The sequence below is a fragment of the Budorcas taxicolor genome, chromosome 15 (genome assembly GCF_023091745.1).
Source record: "Budorcas taxicolor isolate Tak-1 chromosome 15, Takin1.1, whole genome shotgun sequence".
Taxonomy (NCBI): domain Eukaryota; kingdom Metazoa; phylum Chordata; class Mammalia; order Artiodactyla; family Bovidae; genus Budorcas; species Budorcas taxicolor.
In genome coordinates, this window is record NC_068924.1 from 6823704 (window position 1) to 6848720 (window position 25017).

At 37.2% G+C, this 25017-nt stretch overlaps 1 protein-coding gene and 1 pseudogene across 1 annotated transcript in view; both read left to right on the top strand.

Annotated features, from left to right (window-relative positions):
• Positions 1-3186, top strand: part of LOC128060604 (latexin-like) — an 89519-nt pseudogene extending 86333 nt beyond the window's left edge.
• Positions 3187-3316: 130 nt separating this feature from the next.
• Positions 3317-25017, top strand: part of TRPC6 (transient receptor potential cation channel subfamily C member 6) — a 158087-nt gene continuing 136386 nt past the window's right edge. Inside the window, exon 1 of the mRNA XM_052652832.1 lies at positions 3317-3483. Within this exon, the coding sequence (XP_052508792.1) occupies positions 3317-3483 (167 nt within the window). The remainder of the gene's footprint in view (positions 3484-25017) is intronic.

The window sequence follows — 25017 nt, forward strand, 5'->3', positions numbered from 1 at the left end:
TTAAAATCAATCAATCAAACAAACTGCATGTGTGTATAATGAGGTGAAAGTCCTCTCTTAATGGCATCCCGCCCTTTGCCCATTGAGACACACAGCCTGCCTTCATCTCCACGTCTCAGACCTACCACTTGGTGTTCTTTTTTTATTAATACCATGAACATATGATGTATATACAACATAAAATTGCATAGCAACGTTTTAAGCCCTGTGAAAACTATATACTCTCAACCAACCATTTATTACTTTTTTCTTTCAGTGCATTCCCCAATTTTCTTCATTACTCCAGATATACTACTCAACAATGCCCCACTTGATTTAAAAAATATATTAATTGGTTGGGAGGTCATCTTTTTAATGTAACTGAAGAGATAACTGCATAGGTAAGGATAAAATGCAGAAAGTTAGAGACCGAGGAGTGCTTAATAATTATATCTCTGCTTACTGGTTAGTGAAAGAGGCAGAGAGAAATTAGATATCCTTTTTGAAATGATACAGTTTCAGTTAGTGGAATGATTAGAACAAGGCTTTCAGGCTTCCAGTTAAATGTTCTTTCCACTTCATCATATCATTAAACTCTTTCAGAATCCTCTAATCCTCTGTCCATCACCTTCTCCCTTCTGTGAAAACAGCCCTGGAATTTTTTTTGGTCTAGTACTAACTACATTTCAAATAACAGAGAAAAGCATGTCTTATCTTGCAAAATGATAAATTTATATCACATTATAAGTTTAATGTAATAATTTTTTCAGTGTGAAGGTTGCTACCTGAGAATGAAAAACAGTGTTATAAGAAAAGGTACAAACAGCTCAACTAACTATGACAACACCATTAATTGTCTCAATTTTTGATTTCTAAGTTAAAGACTAACACTTAAACTAACACCATCAGTCGTTTCTAACTTTTCTTTAGCTCACAGAATTTGAGACAGTTCAAAAACATTTGCTTACCCCACTAATTTTTTCTTTTTTTTTTCCTGTGCTCTGTCTTCATGTGCGGCACTGGGGGTTTCTGTCTAGTTGAGGTGTCTGAGTTTCTCTTGTTGCACAGAACACAGGCTCTAGAATGTGCGGGCTTAGTAGTTGTGGTGGTTAGGGTCTCTACTTGCATAGTTGTCCTGTGGCATATGGCATCCTAGCTCTCTGACCAGGGGTCAAACCCTCATTTCCTGCATTGAAAGGCAGTTTCTTAACCATTGAACCACCAGCTCAGCTCAGTCACTCAGTCATGTCCCCCTCTTTGCGACCCCATGGACTGCAGCATGCCAGGCCTCCCTGTCTATCACCAACTCCTGGAGTTTACCCAAACTCATGTCCATTGAGTCAGTGATGCCACCCAACCATCAGGGAAGTCCTTAAATTGTTTACTATACTTGATGTTCTCAAACAGATTATCTTGGCACTATTTAATTAAACATTTATTAACTAATTTATTCAAGCATGAAAACTAGTGTTCTTATGGATAGTAAATTGCCACAAACAAATTTCAAGCAGTGAACATTATCACTATGCATAATTATTAGGCAATAGTAATAATTTTAAGCCACGGCTCCACATGATGAGAAATCCAAAGAGATTCTTAAATCAGGAATAATGTACTTCAGAATGATGGCAATTAGTTTTTTAGGGTAAATGTTTTTTAGTGGTCAAGACTCTTTTCTTATTTTTTCTGTACTTCATCCATCCATCCATCTATCCATTCATTCATTCCACATACCAGTGACAAATACAGAACCAGACCCTCAGAATACAATGGTTCCTGTCTTTTCTGAGTTTTAGTTCTTAGTGTACTGGCCAAGTAAAAGCTCTAAATTTGTGACACCTTTTCTCTTCTATTAAGTTCATTGCTTTCACACTTCCAACATCCATTTTATCGTCCACCTACTTATAGGATGCAAAAGTACCTTTACAACAGAATTTCTGTCTTTCTTCAATCCTTGTGCAACCAGTTTCTGATCTTTTCATATCCGGCTCCTTGCCCTGTCCCATCTCCACTTAACTAACACCTGCTTGGAAAGGCCTCTTTAAACCAAATTATATTAAATAGACAGTCTCCAGTTATTATAACATCAACCTGTCTTATTTTTATTGTGACCTTTGTCTCTGATTCCTTTTCTATTTACTTGTTTAATCTCTGTCTCCTTCTCTTCCACTAAATCTCTACTAGGGCTGATGGGGGCCTTATCTGGCTAGTTTGCCTCTGAATCCTAAAACGCTGCTTGGAACACAACTGGAATCAATGAAATATTTGTTGAATAAATGAATGGATTCTTAATTGACAATTGCTTGAACTTCTACAGTTAGTGATTCATCCTTGTTGAGTAGTTTTTTTTTTTTTTTTTACTTCACACGTGTACGGAGATTAAGTCAGAATTTAAAACTAAGTCTTCAAATTAAAAACAGTTCCGAAATGTGGGAAACATCTGGCAGAGAAGTAATTCTGGCATTTGCAACGATGGAAGAAAAGTTTTTTCTCTGAAGTAAGCAGGTTGTTGGCCTCTATTGGTGTTATCGGAAAATGCTGGCCTATTTTGGTTGATTTGCTCAGGAACTGGGACCATCTGGCACTGCGAACACAGAATGTTGTTCATTATAAAGTGAAGAGTTATCACTTCGGGGGTAGGGAGGGGGAGAGAGAATGCCCTAAGATGAAGGCAGTATGGAGCAAGGAGAGGCTCCTGCCTTTTAAAACAGTTGAGTTCTTGGTTCTCTGTGTCTTAAGAGAAGCTTCCTAGAAAGTTCTTCATTTGGATGGTTTCTAAATAAGCAGACTCTTAGGGCCCAGGGGGAAAAAAAAAAACAAAAAACAAAAAACGTATGTGTGGCTCCGCCTACTTGAGGTTCCTCTTGGCTCTGAAAGTTGTGGCTCCACAGCAGGCTTTAGCTGCTTTCTGGAACCTCGTTCCGATCCCTTTAAAGGTGGGATCATGACGGAGGGCGCGGGGGAAGAAGGCGGGAGTCGAGGGCTGGAGAGTCTCGGTTGACATAGTAACTCCATCGCGGTCTCCGGGGCTCTCGGCTCTCAGGCTCCGCTGCCGCCCTCCGCCCCGCTTGGGCTCGCTCGGCCCGGGAGCCCCAGCCACCTCCTCAAGGGTCCCCGGCCCCGTCTGCTTGGAGCCCCGCTACGTGGCGACTGCTCCCCGGGCCCGCGGGGCAGCCGAGCGCGGAGCTCAGCCCGCGGGGCTTCTGAGCGCTCAGCCTCACCCTCGCCCCGGGGGCGCCGGGCCGCTGCGGGCCCCTGCGCACCGGGTCCCCGCGGGAGTTACCGAGGCGGCTCCGTCACGAGCGGGACCCCGACCCGTCAGTCGGGCGTCCCCGCCATGAACCAGAGCCCGGCGGCGTTCGGGCCCCGGAGGGCCGGCTCTCCCGCCTTGGCGGCCGGGGCTGGCGCGCGGCGCAACGAGAGCCAAGACTACTTGCTCATGGACTCAGAGCTGGGAGACGACGCGCAGCCCCCGCTGCCTGCCTACGGCTACTACCCCTGCCTGTGAGTGCGGGCGCCGCGGGCGGGCGGGTCCCCCGGGGCCGGAGGGGGCCGAGCGCGCGGGGCCAAGTGCGCCCCGGCGAGCGCGCGCGGGGCGCCGGGTCCCGACGCCGCCGCGGCCGGTCCGCTCCGTTGCCCCCGCGTCCTCGAGGAGCTCCCTCGTCACAGTCGTGGCCGGGGCTGATTCACAGTTGCGTCCGCTGTGGCACGCCGCTGTGGGTTGATGAGAACTCTCAGGGTCGCGGGCGCAGCTCGGCGCTCCTTCCCGCGGGGGGCTCGGGAACCCGCGCGCTCCGCCGTCCGAACGCGCCCCGCCGGCGCCCTTCAGGAGGCGCCCGCAGGCCCGTGGGCCCCGGCCGGCCGCCGAGTTCGCAGGCGGCGGAGAAACGCCGCCTCCAGGCTCACCTCCCCGTCGAGCGCACCTCTCAACGAGGGCTCCCGGAAGGGACCTGTTACAGGTGCGCGCCCGAGAGACTCGGCAGGGGAGAAGCCCCAAAGGGCGGTGGGGGGTGGACACCGAGGAACTACGAGATCTTATTCAAAAGTCTACAGGGTTTCTTTTTTGGGGGGTAGAGGATGAGAGGCAGGGGCGAGCCGAGGGCAGAAGGAGGGCGAAGTCTCCCGCCCGCCGCAGGCCTGGGCCCAGAAGTGTGGCCGCCAGAGAGCCTTTCTGTCTCCCTGCCCCTTTAGTTGACTGTGCAGTCTGGTTTCTTGACACGTCACATCATCTGCATGGGGTTTCCCACCGAAAGCATTTCTCCGTAGCAGTTCTGTAATCAGCTCTAGAGGTCTGTGTGTGTGTGTGTCTGGGGGCGGAATAGGGGGTCAGGATGGATGGGGACACCTTCAGATCACTGCTCCGGGCTGCCCCGCGTCAAGGTCTGCTGTGGATCCTTTTTCCCAGGAGGAAGTGACCCCCAGAAGATGCTGCATGTAATTTTCCCCCTAGATAAAAGAAAAAAGAATGTAACTCCTTCCCTTCATCTGTGTACTGTACGGTTTGAAAACATTTACTATTCCTTTAAAAAAAAAAAAGATTTCACATTTCATAAAATTTATCCATTTAAGTTGCACCGTTCAGTGGTGTTTAGTATATGCACAGAGTTGGGGAAACCGTCACCACTATCTAATTCCAGGACATCGTCCTCTAAAGAAATCTTATACTTTAACTTGACATTAAATTAGGAAGTATTACTGTGTCTGTTACTACAGAAATTGTCAAACTTTAATGGACACGTGAATTACCTATGGAGCTTGTTAAAATGCAGATTCTGATTCAAGTAGGGTCTGCTGCTGCTGCTGCTAAGTCGCTTCAGTCGTCTCCAACTGTGTAAAGTAGGGTCTAGGTGCAGCCAAAATTTCTGCATTTCCAGCAGTGAGATGTGGAGACTGCTGGTCCGTGGAGCACACTTTGAGTAGCAAGGAGATATATCTCAAGAAAAGACAGAATATAAATCAATTCTGCATACTCTGAATGTAGTTACTTGCAAGTTTGCTTCGAGGATATGTTTAAAATACATGGATTTTTTACATTGACTTAGACTTGAGCTTACCCTTAAGTCTGAGGGTTATGTTTGGTAATGTTACCTGTGAGTAAGTTAAGTAACGTATAAAAGCTATATTGCTTTTTAAAAGTTATGCTGTTCCATAGACAAAAATCTATTTTTTTAATCAGTTAATCATTCTCTAGTCATTTGTTACTTTGTGGGGAAAACTGATTTTTAAAACTTGTGGATGTATATTAGTAGTGAGAGACTAAATAGTAATTCCAAGTTGTCCTGAAAAATAACCCTAATGCTTTCTTCAAATGTGGTTTCCTTCCTCGTTGACTTATCTAGTTTTTGTATCATCTACTATTTAGAGAAAAAGTATTTTTCTGCATTAAGGAATCCCAGATCTTCTTAATGCATTGGTAACAGAGAGATCAACAGAAATATTTTAATATGCTTCAATTTATAATGAGCACCTCCTGTCAGGTCAAACATATGATAGCAAACTTAAGAGTGAACCATGTTTCTGAGTAAGACTTTGGTCTTGCCCAAATCTATTATTTCCGAAAGGTTCTATAGTAACTTTTCATCACTGTTTACTATTACAAGGTTTTTATTTTTTCCTCTTGAATAATCAAGTTACTGAAAAATCTTCACCAATAAACATCAGCACTTCACACCTGTGATTTATGAGAAAGAATTAAGGAAAATTATTTCCTTCTGGTAGAGGATACAAATAAGCCCTTCTCTATGCTTTTGACTTATAATTTAAACAATTTCATATATTTTCCTAGAGTAGGAGGCATGTTATTTTTGAAAGTTGAAATAACTAGTATACTTTAGATTTGGTTCTGCCATTATCTCAAATTATTGAGATTTTTCCATTTAAGAATATATTTTTGCAAATTGTCATTTCTGTGGGATAAGTTCTATGGACTCTTGCTAAAATATTCTTTTTCATAGTTCACTTTTGTAGAAAGATTTTCTTACATATATTTATGAGGCTTTTACTGAAATTTGTGTCTAACTATCTTGTTTGAGAATAATTACATATTCTCAGGCTTTAGGTTCAGGAAGTAACATTTTGAAGTTAGTATTTAGAAGAAAAAGATTCAAAATCTTGCTTTTTTCAACTTCTAGTTGAAAATAAATTAATCCAATCTATTTTAATCAGTTTGTAATGGTGATTAGCAAGAAATGCCCATGTCCTGGGAGGATCCCAGAAGTTATATCACAGAATTCCTTCATTTAGAAAGTCAATATGTCTTTAGTCCATCACTTCTGAACATGGAGAAGAATTCTGGACATAACGCATGTTAAGTGTTTCTAAATTCTGAAGATCTGAAACAGTCCAGCTAAAATTCCTGCTTGGAAATGACTGATTACAAACTGTAAACTAAATCTCTGGCAAAACAGTAGACTGAGATATTCTGAAACAGACTCTTGGTTACAAACACCTAGCAGTAATGGATAAAACAATTAAAAGGATTTTAACATGTTGCTCAATTTTGCAAAAAAAAAAAAAATAGTGATTACTATTTGCCAAAAGCAAGGAAGTTAAAAGCCAGAGGATACCCTGACTGATGCCATGGTTGCCCCAGGGGTTAGAGGTTTGGGTGACTAGGAAGTTGGAGTCTAATGTGCATGTGAGGTAGAGAGAAGCTAAGGCATAGGCCCCAGATGAGGCAGAGAGTTGGAATTGAGACATCCCTAGCCCCTGCTTAACCAGGACCCTATGTTAGTGAAAAGTTAGGCTAGAATAATATGTTGTCAGCACAGTGAGAAGAAGAAACTTTATTTCTTTTCCTTCAAAAGAAGAACTTTTAAGAGGAAAAGAAATCTTCCCTTAAGAATTTCATTCTTCAGGCCTGCACATCATGTGACTATGTTTTGCTTTTGCTTTTTATACCACCTAACTGACCTAGAAATCTTCAAATTGACAAACACCCCTGAGGCTCCTAGAAGAGTAAAACAGAAAACCATTCTGAAAGTACAATAGTAACCACCTAGACTGCTAAGTATTTTCCAGAAAACACCAAGCCCTGCTAAAGACATGATCACTGTAATACATGATGAAACACACAAGGAAACAATCCACTAAACAAAAGTTAGCAGATGGTACAATCCATGAGAAGGAGAGTTAACATGAGACCTAACAGCAGTACTGGATCCTTAAAAACTTGAGATGATATTGGAGCATAAAAGAGAATATATAAAATAAATATGTGTATAGTTTTGAGGGCTTCCCTGGTGGTTTAGATGATAAAGCATCTGCCTGCAATTCAAGGGCCCCAGGTTTGATCCCTGGGTTGGGGAGATCCCCTGGAGAAGGGAATGACTCCCTACTCTAGTATTCTTGCCTGGAGAATTCCATGGACACAAAACCTTGACAGTATAAAAGAAAACATTGAAGCCCTAACAAAGAATAAGTTATTAAAAAACACACACACACAAATAGAAAACCTATAAAAGAAAAACACAATTTTGAAATAAAAACTCAATGGAAGATTTAAAAGTGAAGACTAACCATGGTATAATTGATAGTAATACCTAGAATACAGAGATATAAATATGTGGAGAATATAAACATTGAGGCAAAAGCTCCAGAAGGAGAAAATATAGAGAATGAGGGTGAGGCAATATTTGAATAGATAATGAATGATAATTTTTCAGAAGTGATTCATTCTCATGTTTATGAAGTACAAGAATATCAGTGTGATGCAGAAACATAGTTATTTAAATGTATCATATTAAAATTGAAGAACACTAAAGAAACATTAAAAAACAAACCAAAATATGAGAGATCTGAATAAGTTTTAAAATTCAAAATATGGAAATGTACTCACCGTATCTTGATACCTAGGTTATGCAATGTGAAGCTTGTGAGAACTATAGTTTTCTTTTATGTAAAGCAGTTTTTACTCTCGTTATTAATGTAGTTTTTAATTTTTTAAATACAAAGTCACTGCTCCATTGCTGGTAGGATCTGTTTAACCATGGATACAAACAAAAAGGGATTCCAAGGGTCATTAAATCATGGTCAGAAGAAACCCAAAGAGATTCTTTAATTCACATGATGAAACAAAAATGACCTTTTAAAGAATTGCTTTAATGGATCACAGACCTTTTAAAATCATTATTGACCTCAGGATGGTTTGGATGAAACCTGTCTAATGAGCCCAAGGACCCAGACTATGAAATTCTGATTTAAGAGGGGTAGCTTAATATCAGAGACCACAGATAAAGAGAATCACCCCATCTAGCCTTCTTTTCTCCAGGCAAAATCATGTATTAATAAGGAAATGAAAAATTCAGGCTGCAGGCTAGAAAATGAAAATGTTTTTCTGACATTAACTGTTGATAGAGTATAGTACATGACTCTCTTGAAGTTTGATTGAAGTTAGGGTATGGATATAGCTTCAATCAAGCTTCAAGAGAAGTATGCAATGCAGGAGACCCCAGTTCGATACCTGTGTTGTGAAGATTCACTGGAGAAGGTATAGTCTACCCAGTCCAGTACTCTTGGGCTTTCCTGATGGCTTAGCTGGTAAAGAATCCACCTGAAATTTGGGAGACCTGGGTTCAATCCCTGGGTTGGGAAGATCCCCCATAGAAGGGAACAGCTACTTATTCCAGGATCCTGGCCTGGAGAATTCCGTGGACTGTGTAGTCCATGAGGTGGCAAAGAGTTGGACACGACTGAGGACTTTCACTTTCTTTCAGAGTATCCATCATACCTATGAATCACATTACATTTTTATATGCTTGTTATACCTCTTTCATTTTTGCCTCCATATGTCTGATAAATATGTTATTCAAACATCTATTTCACTTTTCTACACTTCTTTGCTCACATATCTGTTTCTACCAGACCGTATACCTCCAGAGGTGGGGCTATCCTTCATCCCTCTACACTTAGTGTCTACCAAAGACAAGGTATAAATTAATTTATTCCTCAAAAGAGACATGGTACTCTCCTTGGTATTTATTCTGATAAGGAATAAAGTGATGCCGGCTCTTTTCGTAAAATAGCATCTGAGTCCTGTAAGGAAGTTAAAAGAGTGAATGTCCACCTAGGAGATACCCAGATCTTCTATGCCGGCTGCTGGTTCGTGGAGATTCACCCTCTTCTGGGGAAGCTGTCACTGATGACCTTGCCATAACACTGCTCTCCTTTTAGCTCTAGCCCCAGGCTCTTCCCTACAGGTTCCTTCTGCTCACCTGAGGTAAGGCTATATCTTCATCAGTCCAATTCATTTCAGCTCAGTCATGTTCGACTCTGCGAGCACACCAGGCCTCCCTGTCCATCACCAACTCCTGGAGTTTACTCACTTGTCAAATGCTTAGGGATAACAAAAGAGAATTAACATACAGAGATAAACTCCCAGCTGGCTGTGACTGTCTTTCCCCTCATTTGTGAAGCTTCTTAAGGACTGACCCCTCCCTAACCCCAAGCTTCATCCAGTTGGCAGAGAGTATTCTCCTCCCACCCACCCCGCAAAGACCATCACCAAACAGTCTAGCTCTTTATAGTCAGTCTTAGCCCAGATGGATAAAGGAATACCACCCACTCCCTTTACCCAATGTAAGATATGCCTTTCAAACTCCCATTTGTTTTTCTAGTTTCTCCTTCCTTCTTTCCTGGATCATTGACATTAGGTATGTCTAATCCTTTAAACAGAGACCCCACCACTTACCCCCACAGGTAGACTTCACTCGTGGACCCACAGGGGCAGTTACCTGAGAACACAACCACCCAGCAGCTGTAAAAGAGATTTCCAAATAAAATAAAGGGTCTCATTTCCTTATAAAAACACACTTATCAAAAGAAACATAAAATCCATCAAAGGAAGTATGTGTGATATCATGATTTCTTATGATATCACAAACATATGTAGTTGTTTAGAATTCAGGGAATCTTAGTATCTATTATGTCCTTTGAAAAAAAATAGTATCCATAACCATAAAGTAAAAACCTGGACCTTGGTTAAGAGTTTGCAGTTTGGAAGCTGCAAAGCATGTGTGAAAATCACCTTTGGCTCTGCTTCCTCTTCTTCGTTTAGCAATCAACATCTCCTCTAGCTGCCATTTGGATTAATGGTGGATCTCTTTCAATTGACCACTTTGCAGAATTATGTTCTGCATGACAGAAACCAGATATTTTGTTTCTAAATCTCCCTGGATTGAAGTAATCAACATCTGCTGATAACAGTTCATTGTCATGAAATGTTATTAGGGTCTCAGCACTGTGAGTTGTGGCGTTATTGCCGGATGTGCTGAAATGCATACACTTGTTCTGTAACAGAATGTTTACATCTAGGAAGACTTCGCATAGTTTTTTTTTTTTTCCTCTAGACAGTTATGTTCCTTGAGTTTTAAGAAGTAAGTTAACTTCATAAGGCAATTCATCGTTGCCTCAGAGAGTAAATCATAAAAGGAAAAAAGTCCATTCTTCATTTTCAGCCTCTGTCATAAAAAAAATGCTAAATATAATTGGATCCAGTTGGGTAAAATTAGCATTTGTGATTGCTCTTTGTTTAGGAGTCATCTGCTGGGTTTTAGTACATGGAGAAGTGCTCATCTGTATGCGAAATTTCAGTTAAACTTGTATATCTAAAACTTGGTATGCTGTTGAAGACCCTTAAGCAGTTGGAATGGACTGAATCACATTTCTTATAGAATGTCCATTTGGAGCAGGGTATAGAAATGATACATGCTGTTACAATGAAACAATGAAACCCAAACAACACATGTAGTTGCAGCCTAATTGTTCTCAGCCCCATTCTGGTAAATCAGATAGGACAAAGAGGAGCAATGGTGTTGACCAGAGTTATTTACAGGCCAAGGCAAGTTGCTGTTTCTGTAGAGGACTTTTCTGTAAACTATTTACATATATTTTGAGGGACTACCATTTTTTGAATACCTACTCTGTAGCAGATCCTTTTCTAATTGTCATACAAATGTAATTTGCTCTTCAAGGCAACTACTTGGCTATTTTTAATGTCCATTTTATAGATGGCCCATGCTGAAGTTTAGAGATGTTAGACAATGTTTAGAAAGTTACATAGCTGGCAAGTTGTTGTCAAGTGGACAATAACCAAATGCATTTTAGATAGTGCAGGCTGGAGCTCATGGAGGAAGGGCTGACTGGTTGCAGAGTCTCCTCTCAGCGTCCTGTATAATCATGCCTGCACCCAGCACAGCTGGCTACATTGTGCATGTGCTCTGGGAGTGCACACTCATCCCTCCGTCTCGTCTCTTCTTTGATAGGCACTTGAGAAGCCACAGGTTGGCTCTGATGCACTGAACCAAGATTCCTGACCTGTGCTCCTTTTATCTAAGTTATACTCTGGCAGGAAAAGAAGACAAGAAGAAAGGTTATGAATAGCAGGATTAAGTATGTTTCACTTCTACCTCTTCTCTCTGTTGAAATCTTAATCACCTATGAAGGTCAAGCTTTATATTCCACTAATTCATTAATCTGTTTATTCATTCATCTTTGTCCTTATGTGATTATATCACATAATAACAATAGCAGCTAGATTTATTAGGGGTTTCTGTGTGCTAGGCCCTCCTCTAAGTGCTTTATAGCCTTTAATACTTCTAGCAAATCTGTGAGGTATGCACTTTTATAATCACTGTTTCACTGATATTTTATTGATAAGAAAGAAAAAAAAAAAAAGCAACCACAGCAATGAGAGGGTAACTTGCTAAGGATTACACAGCCAATAGTTGACAGAAAGAAAGGAAAGAACAGAAGATTGTTTTTTTAATCACTTATCTAAACAAACAGTGAAACTAGGTTTTAAATAACTGCCAATCTTTGTCACCAAAGGAAGATTAATAATGCATCAAAGCTAGGTAATCTGTAAATTACTAATTTTACCAATGGTCCACAAGCTGGTTATGACACTTTAAATGTTACAAAAGATGAAACTTTCTTTTGGTCTTGATTTCTATCAAGTGGATAAATTGCTTCTGTGCTATAAACCAGTTTGTATCAGAAAAACTGACCTGACTCAAAGGGTAGTGTGATACTGTGGATTTATTTCATTGCAGGATATGCATAATTTTTAAAGCATTTTACATGATATTCATCTGAAAGCATATGTTGCCAGAAATCAATTACAGCATGAATAGCTATGTTAAGATTGATTGCCTTTTCAAGGCAGATTTCATGTTTCAGTTACAGAAACTCTGCTTGTAGCATAAAGAGCATTTTGTCCTGACATGGATGGGTCAGCGCAAAACCCTTGCACAAAACTGGGAAGCGTTCTCTTCTTGGGAATTACTAAGAAAATTATCTTGAAAGTTATAATAAGAATTGGAAATGATGTGATTTCTAAAACTCTTTTAAGGTTTCTTTTAGGCAGTTAAACTGTTATAGTAATAATACAAATAAGCTTTATTTGTGTTAACCTTTTTGAAACAGAATTTTGAATTGAACAGGTTGCAGGATGGCAGTGGTTGCTATGAACAGCTGATTCCTGGACACTGTAAGAATCCTCTCCTCTCCCCAGGAAAATGTTTTCTGCAGGACCCCTTTTCTTGGAGGAGCATTCAGGGTCAGACACAGTATTCTTTCTTGAATAATGCATTCATTTCTTTCAATGAATGTTTATTAAGCTCCTTTGATGGGCCAAGTTCCATATTAGAGAACTTTAGATATCATATTTCATAGAGCCCAAGGTTCTATCAATTTTAACCTATCCTGATGTTTTATATGCCTTTGAAAAGCAAGAAAAGATGATATCAATTACATTATACCTTAGATTTTTATATGATAACTATTGAACTATATCTTTGTACTTAATTAAAGGCTTTCCTGGTGGCTCAGTAGTAAAGAATCCACCTGCAGAGCAGGAGATGCAAGTTCAATCCCTGGATCAGGAAGATATCCCGGAGAAGGAAATAGCAACTCACTCCAGTATTCTTGCCTGGGAAATCCCATGGACAGAAGAGCCTGGTGGGCTACAGTCCATGGGGTTGCAAAAAGTCAGACGTGACTTGGTGACTAAACAAGATCAAGGTATAGGTTTGGGTCATATATAACTCTTATGCACATATGAAAAAAGAAAGTCTAAACAAAATGAATTTAGTTAAAGTTCTAATAAAGCTTCTTAACATTAAGAGATGAACTTTCCTGAGCCAGTTTCAAGTCAGAATTTTCAATATCAATGTTTCTCCACACAGTCTTGTCCGCTGTGACAAAAACACATTGGTGATGCAGCATTTCTTTAAAGAATCCAAAGAAACCAAAGCTTTTGTTTCTAGGCAGTTAAGCTGATTTTGCAATTATATGTGTTCAGTCCCTAAGTTGTGTCTAACTCTGCAACCCCATGGACTGCAGCATGCTAGGTTTCCCTGTCCTTCACTGTCTCCTGCAATTTGCTCACATTCATTTCCATTGAGTCGGTGATGCTGTCTAACCATCTCATTCTCTGTCATCCCCTTCTCCTGCTCTCAATCTTTCCCAGCAATGGAGCCTTTACCAGTGAATTGGCTCTTTGCATCAGGTGGCCAGAGTATTAGAGCTTCAGCTTCAGCATCAGTCCTTTCTAGTGAATATTCAGGGTTGATGTCCTTTAGGATGGGCTGGTTTGATCTCCTTGCTGTCCAAGAAACTCTCAAGAGTCTTCTCCAGCAACACAGTTTGAAAGCATCTATATTCTTCAGAACTCAGCCTTCTTTATTGTCCAATTCTCACATCTCTACATGACTACTGGAAAAACCATAGCTTTGACTATATGGACCTTGGTCAGCAAAATTATATCTTTGCTTTTTAATACACTGTGTAGTGAACTCCGGGAGTTGGTGATGGACAGGGAGGCCTGGCGTGCTGCATTTCATGGGGTCGCAAAGAGTCGGACATGACTGAGCGACTGAACTGAACAGAACACTGTCTAGATTTATCATAGCTTTTCTTCCAAGGAGCAAGTGTCTTTTAATTTCATGGCTGCAGTCATTGTCAGCAGTGACTTTGTAATTATATAGAGATAGACTATTTTGACTTAGCAGTTCCTGAATGTTTCTGAACAAATGTGATTCACAACTATTTCCTATGTGTGATCCATCCTCCCTGATACATACATGCATATACATACATGTATTAGTTTCTCAGTCTTGAGAGGTATGCTTATCTATTGTTTCCAAGATGTATATTCAAGCCACTGTCATCCACTTTGCAATTTTGGAGCCATTTCTTTTAATTCTTACACAGATACTGGCAATGGAAAACTATCATGGTAATAATTGATATTTGACTAGCAGCGATTTCAAGAAGGCTATATGATGACATGTTCTATTCCAGAGAAGTTGAAATGGGAGAAATATATGTCCTAGAATCAGTGAAATTTGGTTTTTGGTGTGCTAGAGTTGGGGTAAATGAAATCAGGTGAGATAGGAAAGATTACAAGGCAGACAATACACTTCATTATCTGTACAGAATTTGAGAGTTTTGAATTTTAATCTCTACCTGACTTTAAAACACAGATAAGACCATACCAATCTTGTTTGATTCTAACAGCAAACTTGTGTGATAGGTAGTAGTATTTCCACTTGTAAATGAGGAGATGAGTTCAGAAAGGTTAAGTAACGTGTCTATGAATTTATAGCTCTTAAAAATTTGAGCTTGTGTTTGAACTCATATTTGACTGTTTTGTTTGTTTGCTTGTTTGCTTTTCACCTTCACTGTCTGAACTTCTTCCCCCACTGGAATGGCAGCTCTATGAGGGCAGGGATACTGTCTGTAAATGCTGACTAGCATTTGGCAGGGACTCAGTAAATATTTGGTGGGTGAATGCAAAGTCTTCCTTATACAAATTGACTCCAGTTGATTGGCCTTACCACTAAAATTCTTTTTTTTTTTTTTTTCTGGGCATCATACAATTTTGTGAGACTTTGCTTTTAGGTTTCCATGTTTTCATCTTAGTCTTTTAAAGAATACTACAATATTAGAGTCTTGTATTCTTGCAGCTTAGGTCATTTAATGAATTCTAAGAGTTTTGTGATATATATTTTATTTGATCCCTAACATTGTGCTTGTTAAATATTTTTAAATAATCCTACAAACAAGAAAATATGAATATAATGCAGTTATTTTGCATTATGTTAATAGACCACTCGATGAGGATTAATCTTTTTTGTTTTTACTCTAATGGCAAGAGGAAAGGTACTTGAGTTTCTATTTGTTTAAGTTGAAAAAGTTTATGAAAACTGAACTTCCTGAGACCAAAACTCATTACATTCAGGAAAGTTTTAAATACATAAATGAAAAGAAAATCTAGCTTACAATTGAGAAAGTGAGGAAAGAATGGTTGAATAAAATGATCTAAAAATTACATGTTAATTATAATGCAACTTTATTTGAATCACGTTGTGCCTGGGCAAATCTTACAATGTCATTTAGTTGAGTTTCATGGCAATATGTCTTCTTTAAATTTGATTGGTTATTCTCAAATTATATTGCAACCTAACTCAGACTTAGACAACTTCCTTGGTCTCTTTTCTACATGTAAGTGTCTGATATACCCTCAACAGAATAGAGTTGCACACTGACTGATGTGAACACAGAAAAAAGGTCAGCAGCCTTTTGTCTAAACATGCACCAGATGATGGGGATGAAAAAATGTTTTTATCAGTGGTTTAATAATCTGGTTATATATTAGACTCAGTTCAGTCACTCAGTCATGTCCGACTCCATGACCCAATGGACTGTAGCACACCAGGTGTCCCTGTACATCACCAACTCCTGGAGTTCTATCAAACTCATGTCCATTGAGTCAGTGATGCCATCCAACCATCTCATCCTCTGTCATCTCCTTCTCCTCCCACCTTCAATCTTTCCCAGCATCAGGGTCTTTTCAAATGAGTCAGTTCTTTACATCAAGTGGCCAAAATATTGGAGTTTCAGTTTTAGCATCAGTCTTTCCAGTGAATATTCAGGACTGATTGCCTTTAGGATATGCTGGTTGGATCTCCTTCCAGTCCAAGGGACTCTCAACAGTCTTCTCCAACACCACAGTTCATAAAGCATCAATTCTTTGGTGCTCAGCTTTCTTTATCATCCAACCCTCATATCCATACATGACTACTGGAAAAATCATAGCTTTGACTAGACAGACCTTTAGTGGCAAAGTAATGTCTCTGTTTTTTAATATGCTGTCTAGGTTGGTCAGAGCTTTTCTTCCAAAGAGTGAGTGTCTTTTAATTTCATGGCTGCAGTCACCATTTGCAGTGATTTTGGAGCCCCCCAAAATAAAGTCTCTCACTTTTTCCATTGTTTCCCCATCTATTTGCCATGAAGTGATGGGACCAGATGCCATGATCTGAATTTTCTGAATGTTGAGTTTTATTTTTTAAAAATACAAATTCCCTAAAAATTATGAGACTCCAAATACATCAGTATTTCTTGCAGGGGAGTGTGGATATGGCCTAGGATTAATTTTTTTTTTTAATTTCCCCAGTTGATTCAAATTAGTCTGTTTTAGAAACCTATTGTTTCAGCTACTTTGATTCACTATGAAAACCAGTTAGGAACTAAACCTAATTTCAAACAAGAAAACCATTACTGTGTATTCATCCATGCAACGATATGAGATTGAAATTAGTTTTTCTACCTAAGATCCAATGATCAGTCATTATCAGATAAATTGAAAAATAGTATATTTTAATTCAGCAAATTTTCATCAAATACCTGCTCTATAGAATGTGTATTCTTGATATATTTAGGAGAATAGTGATAATGTAGGGAATATGCTTGATAAGATGTCAGGAGAGTAATAGCTTGTTTTATGAGAAGGTACCTGATAAAAACTAGTCTGTTTTTCCAGTCTGTTTCTTAAATCAAAATATAGCACAATAATTTTATATTTAAATTAGAGGAGAATGTAATTTGTTTGAATTTTATTTTTATCTTAATGTTGTCCTTCTTCTTGATTTGAATTATCTATTATCAGAAAATATGGAGGAAGTTTGACCTTCTTAAATCATCCACGATTTTATGAGTTAAAATTTCTTAAAAGGATAAAAATTCTGTTACGTAAGCTTATTATCATTTAACTGGATTTATTTTTCTGAATATTATGAAGTTTTGAAACACTTGAAATTCTGCCTCCAGTGGAATAATCTTGGTGATCATCCTGTTACAAAAGAACTAGATTCTGCATGAAATATAGTAGTTTATATTTCTGTGCTTATAGGATGTAAGGAAAATCTTAGCCAACCCTGTATGCAAACACACACATGATAGAAGTCACAGATTTCTATCAGAGAAGCGGTGAACAGTGAACTCTCTTTAAAGGCAGAATTCCATAATAAGGTGCTAATGTAAGTATTATGGTCAGGAGACTCAGCTTTGAACCTGCAAATTCTTAGTTAATCCTGGTCACCTGGGTTCTCTACAAATTGGTAATCTTTAAGTGTGACTATATATTTAATTTACAATAATTACACAAGAAAACAGCCATCAGAAGTAGGAGTCAGCAGAAATAACAAGCAAGATATAAACTTTTAAGCATGTCAATGTGAAGATTAAAGATAAGCACATAAAATTACTTTGAATTGTGTAAAGACATAGAGTCTCAAAAGTGAAAAAAACAAAGGAAAGCTGTCAACAATGAGCAAGCATGTTGAAAAAAATGACAACACTATAGGTTTCAGAAAAAAACCAAAAGCTATTGAAATAAAAGTATCAATGGACCAAAGTTCTTCATGGAAGATTAAGAGCAGCTAGCAAGAGAATTGATAATTGGGGAGATAGATACTAAAAAGTTTTTCAAAATGCAATACAGAAAGATCAGAATTATAAAATATGAGAGAGGTTAAGAAATATAGAGGCTAGAATTGGAAGGAACAGTTTACATATATTCAAAGTACCATAAGCAAAGAATAAAGGGAATGTAGTTGAGGAAACAATTAGAAAAATGGTGGCTTAGGTTTTGTTTTCTTCAGAATTGATGAACGATGTAAAGCTACAGAGAAAGGCTTCTATATATCAGATAAGATAAATAAAAAGAAACTCGTACCTAGTTATAAAGAACTGAGTGCAAAATATTAATATGACTTTGGACATATCGTTCCTTTCTTACTGTTGAGATATTTGCTGGAAGAAAATTCTCTTTCTTTGGTACATAATCTGTATTTTTCTTTCTGACTGCTTACAAAGTCTTTTTAAATGGTTTTCTTATTATTTTTTTTTTTGAAATGTAGTTTCAGTTCCTTGTATCTAGGTGTGAATTTGAAATAAAGATATTTTCAGGGAAAAAAATCAAAAGCTTTTTTTTGTTTTTTTTTTAACCAATATACCTACATGAAAAGAACTTGTAAGGGATGGACCATACTGCAGAAAGATGGAAACCCGTCCTAGGAGGATGGTCTGTGATATTAAAGGAATGAGAGCAATGAAATGGATAAATGTGGATAACATTAAATAATCATTCTCTATAACATAATTATGTCTAATTTGTCTTTCAAAAAGGGGACAGAGCTAAAGTACTGAACAATTTCCTATAAACTAGAAGAGAATTTTCAGACTTAAAAAACTCTAAAGTCCTGATGTTGCTTAGGAAGCAGTGGAGCTTAGAGTCTACATTATAAAATTTCAAAGGAAGTCCATATAAGAATAGAAATAGAGTATATAACTGTAAGAATCAGTAGAGGGAAGATAAAAAGAAAGGAAAATTGAAAAAAAGAAAGAAAAATCAAAGAATAGCAAGTTGGTAGAAACAAGTTCATATATATCAGTTAAGATAATAAATATAAACTGACTAAATTCACTGGGAAAAATTCCCAGAAGAATAGAGTTTTCTTAATTTAGTTATTTTTCATTTAAATAGGAAGTATACTTAAAATTAACGGACATGGAAAGACTGGGATCAAGACAAGAACAAAGATATATATGACAAACACAAAGAGAAATATTGGTAGGTATAATAACATCAAATTCAACAAATGTTTTAAAGCAAAAATCATTGGTAGGAAAATAGAGACAACAACAAAATAATAAAAGGTATAATTCATCTGGTAGGTATAGAAGTTAAAAACTTGCATACCCATCATAAAGTGTCTTAAAAATATAAAAGCAGAGATCAAAAGAACTGTAAGAGCAACACTGACAAATCTGTCATCATAGTGGGAAATCTCAATTTTTGATAGGTTAAGCAAATAAAAAATTTTAAATAAGAAAACCTGAAAGTAAAATTATGAAACAAAAGTAAAGTAAAGTAAAAAAAAAAAAAAAAAAGAACCTGGCTGTTTAAATAATATCCACTTTTTAATGTGAAACATTAAAATTTGTTGAGATAGCTTTTTGGTATAGACATAAATTTTACTGAAAGAATATATACCTCATAGAAAAAATATCTGATCACAATATATTTGAAATAGAGATGAGCAACAAAAATAGTTTCCATCAACTTAAAAATTGATATGATAAATCTATACACATACACACATTTAATGGAGCAAAGAAGAAATTATAATGGAAATTTTAAAATAAATTACAATGAAAATATTATATAGCAGTTTATAGTAGTGATAGTAACATCGGTACTTTGACTTAAATGTCTAGAGAAAACAGAATCTAGCAAATATTTTTATTCTATAATGCTATTGTTCTTGTGTTAATTCTCTTCTGTGCTCTCTTTCATAAATTGAACATTCAGCTAATGAATAAAATTAAAATTAAAAACAATAAAATAGTGGAGTGCAACAAATCTAAAAGTTTATTATTTTCAAAAACTAAGTAGAAAAGACTGGTGAGCTTTATCCAGAAAAGATAATTCACAAATAAATAATATTAAGCATGAAAGATATATTCATAGGTACCTGAAAGATTGAAAACAACATAATGATAAAACATAATAGCAGTTATCAGAGGTTGGAAAAGGTATGATAATAGACTAAGTCAAATTGCCAACATCCGCTGGACCATCGAAAAAGCAAGAGAGTTCCAGAAAAACATCTATTTCTGCTTTATTGACTATGCCAAAACCTTTGACTGTGTGGATCACAATAAACTGTGGAAAATTCTGAGAGATGGGAATACCTGACCACCTGACCTACCTCTTGAGAAACCTATATACAGGTCAGGAAGCAACAGTTAGAACTGGACATGGCACAACAGACTGGTTCCAAATAGGAAAAGGAGTACATCAAGGCTGTATATTGTCACCCTGCTTATTTAACTTATATGCAGAGTACATCATGAGAAACACTGGGCTGGAAGAAGCACAAGCTGGAATTAAGATGGCCGGGAGAAATATCAATAACCGCAGATATGCAGATGACACCACCCTTATGGCAGAAAGTGAAGAGGAACTAAAAAGTGTCTTGATGAAAGTGAAAGAGGAGAGTGAAAAAGTTGGCTTAAAGCTCAACATTCAGAAAACGAAGAACATGGCATCTGGTCCCATCACTTCATGGGGAATAGATAGGGAAACAATGGGAACAGTGTCAGACTTTATTTTTGGGGGCTCCAAAATCACTGCAGATGGTGACTGCAGCCATGAAATTAAAAGACGCTTACTCTTTGGAAGGAAAGTTATAACCAACCTAGATAGTATATTGAAAAGCAGAGACATTACTTTGCCAACAAAGTTCCATCTTGTCAAGGCTATGGTTTTTCCAGTAGTCATGTATGGCTGTGAGAGTTGGACTGTGAGGAAAGCTGAGTGCCAAAGAATTAATGCTTTTGAACTGTGGTGTTGGAGAAGACTCTTGAGAGTCCCTTGGACTGCAAGGAGATCCAACCAGTCCATTCTAAAGGAGATCAGCCCTGGGTGTTCTTTGGAAGGAATGATGCTGAAGCTGAAACTCCAGTACTTTGGCCACCTCATGCAAAGAGTTGACTCACTGGAAAAGTCTCTGATTATGGGAGGGATTGGGGGCAGGAGGAAAAGGGGATGACAGACGATGAGATGGCTGGATGGCATCACCGACTCAATGGATGTGGGTTTGGGTGAACTCTGGGAGTCGGTGATGGACAGAGAGGCCTGGCGTGCTGCAATTCATGGGGTTGCAAAGAGTCAGACACGACTGAGCAACTGAACTGAACTGATGCCAAAATTTGAAAATTTAAAGCACATGCTCAATTTTTAGAATAACAGAACATATCAAAATTTACTCAGGAAGATATCGAGGGCCCAAATAGTTTCATAATTATTTATTAAGGAAATTTATTCAGTATATAAAAACTCTCATAAAGAAAAGATAGGCTCAGGGAGCCTTATAAATAATTTTTAGTAAATTTCCTAAAAATAGATCCCTTTAATCTTTCACATACTCTTATAAGGAAGCCATTGTAACCATGATACACAACCCAAAATAGGAGTGCAAGGAAAGAAAGTTATGACAGTTTTATTAAAAACTTTCTGAACAAGGTATTGGTAAACAGCAGTGAAATTCTAAGGAAATTCTAAGGAAATAATTTATATAATTCATCAGATCAATAAATTAAAGAAAATATGTAATCATCTCAATGATAAATGAAAAATCATTTTATAAACTTGAGTATTAATTCACAGTAAAACTCAACAAAATAGGAGTCTCCCCAGATCTACAGGAAAATATTCTGACGCATTCCTTTAAAAATTCTTGATCTAGACACTGATGACCACCTCACTTCTTCTATAGTGTGTATTGGAGAAGTACCAAGCACAAAGGAAAAGAGCATAAATAGAAATAATAAGTTCGTAAAGGAAGAAAAGAACTGCCATTATTATATAAGTATTGCAGCATTATTTAGAATAGCCAAAGTAGGTTTCCTCAATGAATGGATAAAGAAGATGTGGCATATATGTTTAATGGAATATTATTCAGGATAAGAAAGAAATCCAGTCCTTTGCAACAGCAGGATGAACCATGAGTGCATTATGTTAAACAAATTAAGCCAGGTAAATACACATATTTTGCACTGGTATCACTTATATGTGGACTCAAAAAAATTAAAATTATAGAAGCAGAATAGAAGAAGGTGCCAGAGGACTGTTGTTGTTAATCAGCCAGTCATGTCTGTCTCTTTTGAGACCCATTGGATTGTGATTTTCCAGGCAAGAGTACTGAAGTGGGTTGCCATTTCCTTTCTCCAGGGGATCTTCCTGACACAGGGATCAAACCTGCATCTCCTGTGTTGGCAGGTGGATTCTTTACCTCTGAGCCACCAGGGAAACCTGCCAGAGGAGAGGAGTTAGGGAAATAGGGATGGGTTGGTAAAAACTTCTAGTTAAAAGATTTGAATACAATCTGAGTCCGAGAATCTAATAAAACATGGTGAATATAGTTGATAACATTATATTGTATAATTGAAATTTGCTCAGAGAACGGAATTTAAGTTTTCTTACCAAAAAAAGTAAAGTATGTAAATTTGCAGGGTGATAAATGTGTTAATTAACTAGATGGGGGAATCCTTTCACAATACTTAGGTATATCAAATCATCATGATGTATATGCTATAAATATCTTATAATTTTATAAAGTCAATTATATCACAATAAAGCTGAAATAACAAAACCCAAATTATTAGCATAATATTTCTTGCATAGTAAAGTCCACAAATTCTATAGACAAATATAGAAATAATAAAAGAATTTAACACATTGTTATGAGATCAACATATAAAATCAATTACATTTATTTATATCAGCAGCAGACTGTTATAAATCACAAAAATTACTATTCACTGAAAAAAAAAATACTTAAGGCATCAGTACTAAATCTAACCATAAATGTGCATGCTTTTATGGAATAAACTTTTAAATTGTACTGAAAAAATTAAGGAATGTTCATGTAAATACAAATATACTAAATTATCTTCACAGATATTAAAACTTGATATTTTAATGATGTCAGCTTTTCCTCAAATTAATGTATAATTCAACCATAATTTCAATGAAAATTATGATTTTTTTCTTTCCAGAAGATTAATAAGTTGATACTGATATTTACTCACATTTGCAAAGAATCAAATCATAGCCATTGCAATCCTGAAGAATTATCTGGAGGAACTCATCAAAATAACAAATGTCAAAAATCAAAATATTTGTCTCATCAAATATCAGAATAAACCTTAAGATTTTACTAATTAAGCCAATGTGATATTGCTATAATAATAGACTAATTTATTAAATTAAATGTATATGAAACATGTAGCTGGGCAGCTTCAGCTGCCTTTTCTGAGAGAAAGCTGATTTTTCATTAAAGTGATAGGGAAATTGGACATCCATATGGGGGTAAAAAAGTATAATATAAATTGGATCTCTAACTCATACCCTACAGAAAATTCTACTCCAGATGATTTTTAAGAGGCAAAACATTTGTTTTCATTTTTTTTCTAAACATTTTAATGACTTTGGGATAGAAAAGGATTCCTATGGTACACAAAAAAATCACAAAACATAAATCATAAAATTGATAAGTTTAACACATAAAAATTAAGAAACTCTGCTTACCAAAAGATACCATAAGTGGAAAAGGAAGATAAGATTGCATTTTGGCAAAAGATACTGAAAACATATAAAATACTGACAATATATAGAATACTGACAATATATAGATTCTCTAAAAATTAGCAAAGACACACAGCTTTATCTTACAGCAGCAGAAACACAAATGACCAGTAATTATCCACAGTCATATTAATAATCTGGAAAATGCCAAAGAAATCACAGAGTTACTCTTTGATATCCAGTAAATTGCCAAAAAAAAAAAAATGAGTTTGGTTATATTAAGTAACTATGATGATATAGATCAATGAAACCCTATACCCAGTGAGTAGAAGTTTACATCAAATGGGAAAAACTTTGTTAGAATAAAAATGGCAAAACTTAGTAAAGGTGAAGATGGGAACACCATATAACCCAATAATTTCATTCCTTGGCCTATACCTAAAACACCGGTCTTGATGCTGTTCAGGTTGGTTACCCTAAAGAATATTAACATGTGAAACTTGCATCATAATTTTAAATAGTTGCAAAAAAATGTAATTGTCATTATATTGTGAAATTAATGTTTATAAATAAAATTGATCCATTACTTTTAAAATTGTGTTATAGTCACCATGAACTTAAAAAAATGTAAGTTCTTTAATTACAAATTTATACTTCTTTTTACTTGAAATCATTTTTTACATAATTTAACCATCACGTTGCAACATATTTTTGAAGGCTTTTTTGTTAATGACCTTAATAAAATTTTCTGAAACAAATCTATGTAAAATGGATTAAGTTAAAATATCCTGAGATGATATTATTGCAATTAATAATTACAACAACAACAACTGTAGGCTAACACATATAGCATTTTCTATGTGCCAGATACAATTCTAAACATTTCTAAATATGTTAATGTATATAATATACACTTATACTATTTATGTGTATCATTTAATGTGCATAATACTCAAAAAAGGAACTTACCACTTGCTTTTTACAGAAGCAGAGTTTGAGACACAGGGAGATTAAATAATTTTCTCAAGATTTTACAGCTAGTTAAGTAGTTCAGGATTGGATTCTATATATTTTGATTCCATTTTTCAGATTTTTAAAAATAAAATCTTCATACATTTTGATCAGTAATAGCTTATATTTTATTTACTAATGAGTAGAAAGGGCGTCCCTGGTGGTTCAGACACTAAAGAATTGGCCTGCAGTACAGGAGACCCAAGTTTAATCTCTGGTTCAGGAAGATCCCCTGGAGAAGACTCCAGTATCCTTGCCTGGAGAATCCCGTGGACAGAGGAGCCTGCCGGGCTACAGTCCATGGCGTGGCAGAGTTGGATGTGACTGAGCCACTAACACACACACAAGTAGAAAAGCATCTACTGCAAAGATGGATGGGGATACTTCTGATGCTCTGATTAAGAGAGGCGTAGTTTGAACTTTGGAACATTTGTTTAATATTCAAGAAGGCTTTACACTTGACGTCAGTGCTAGGAATGGGTGAGGGTCGTGTTCTTCCTTTGTAAAGTGAGACAATGGCGTTGTGGCTGGTAAGTGGTGACTGACGACAAGCGTGTTCTGGGGGAAACCTGAGGGGTGTTTTAGGAAAGAAC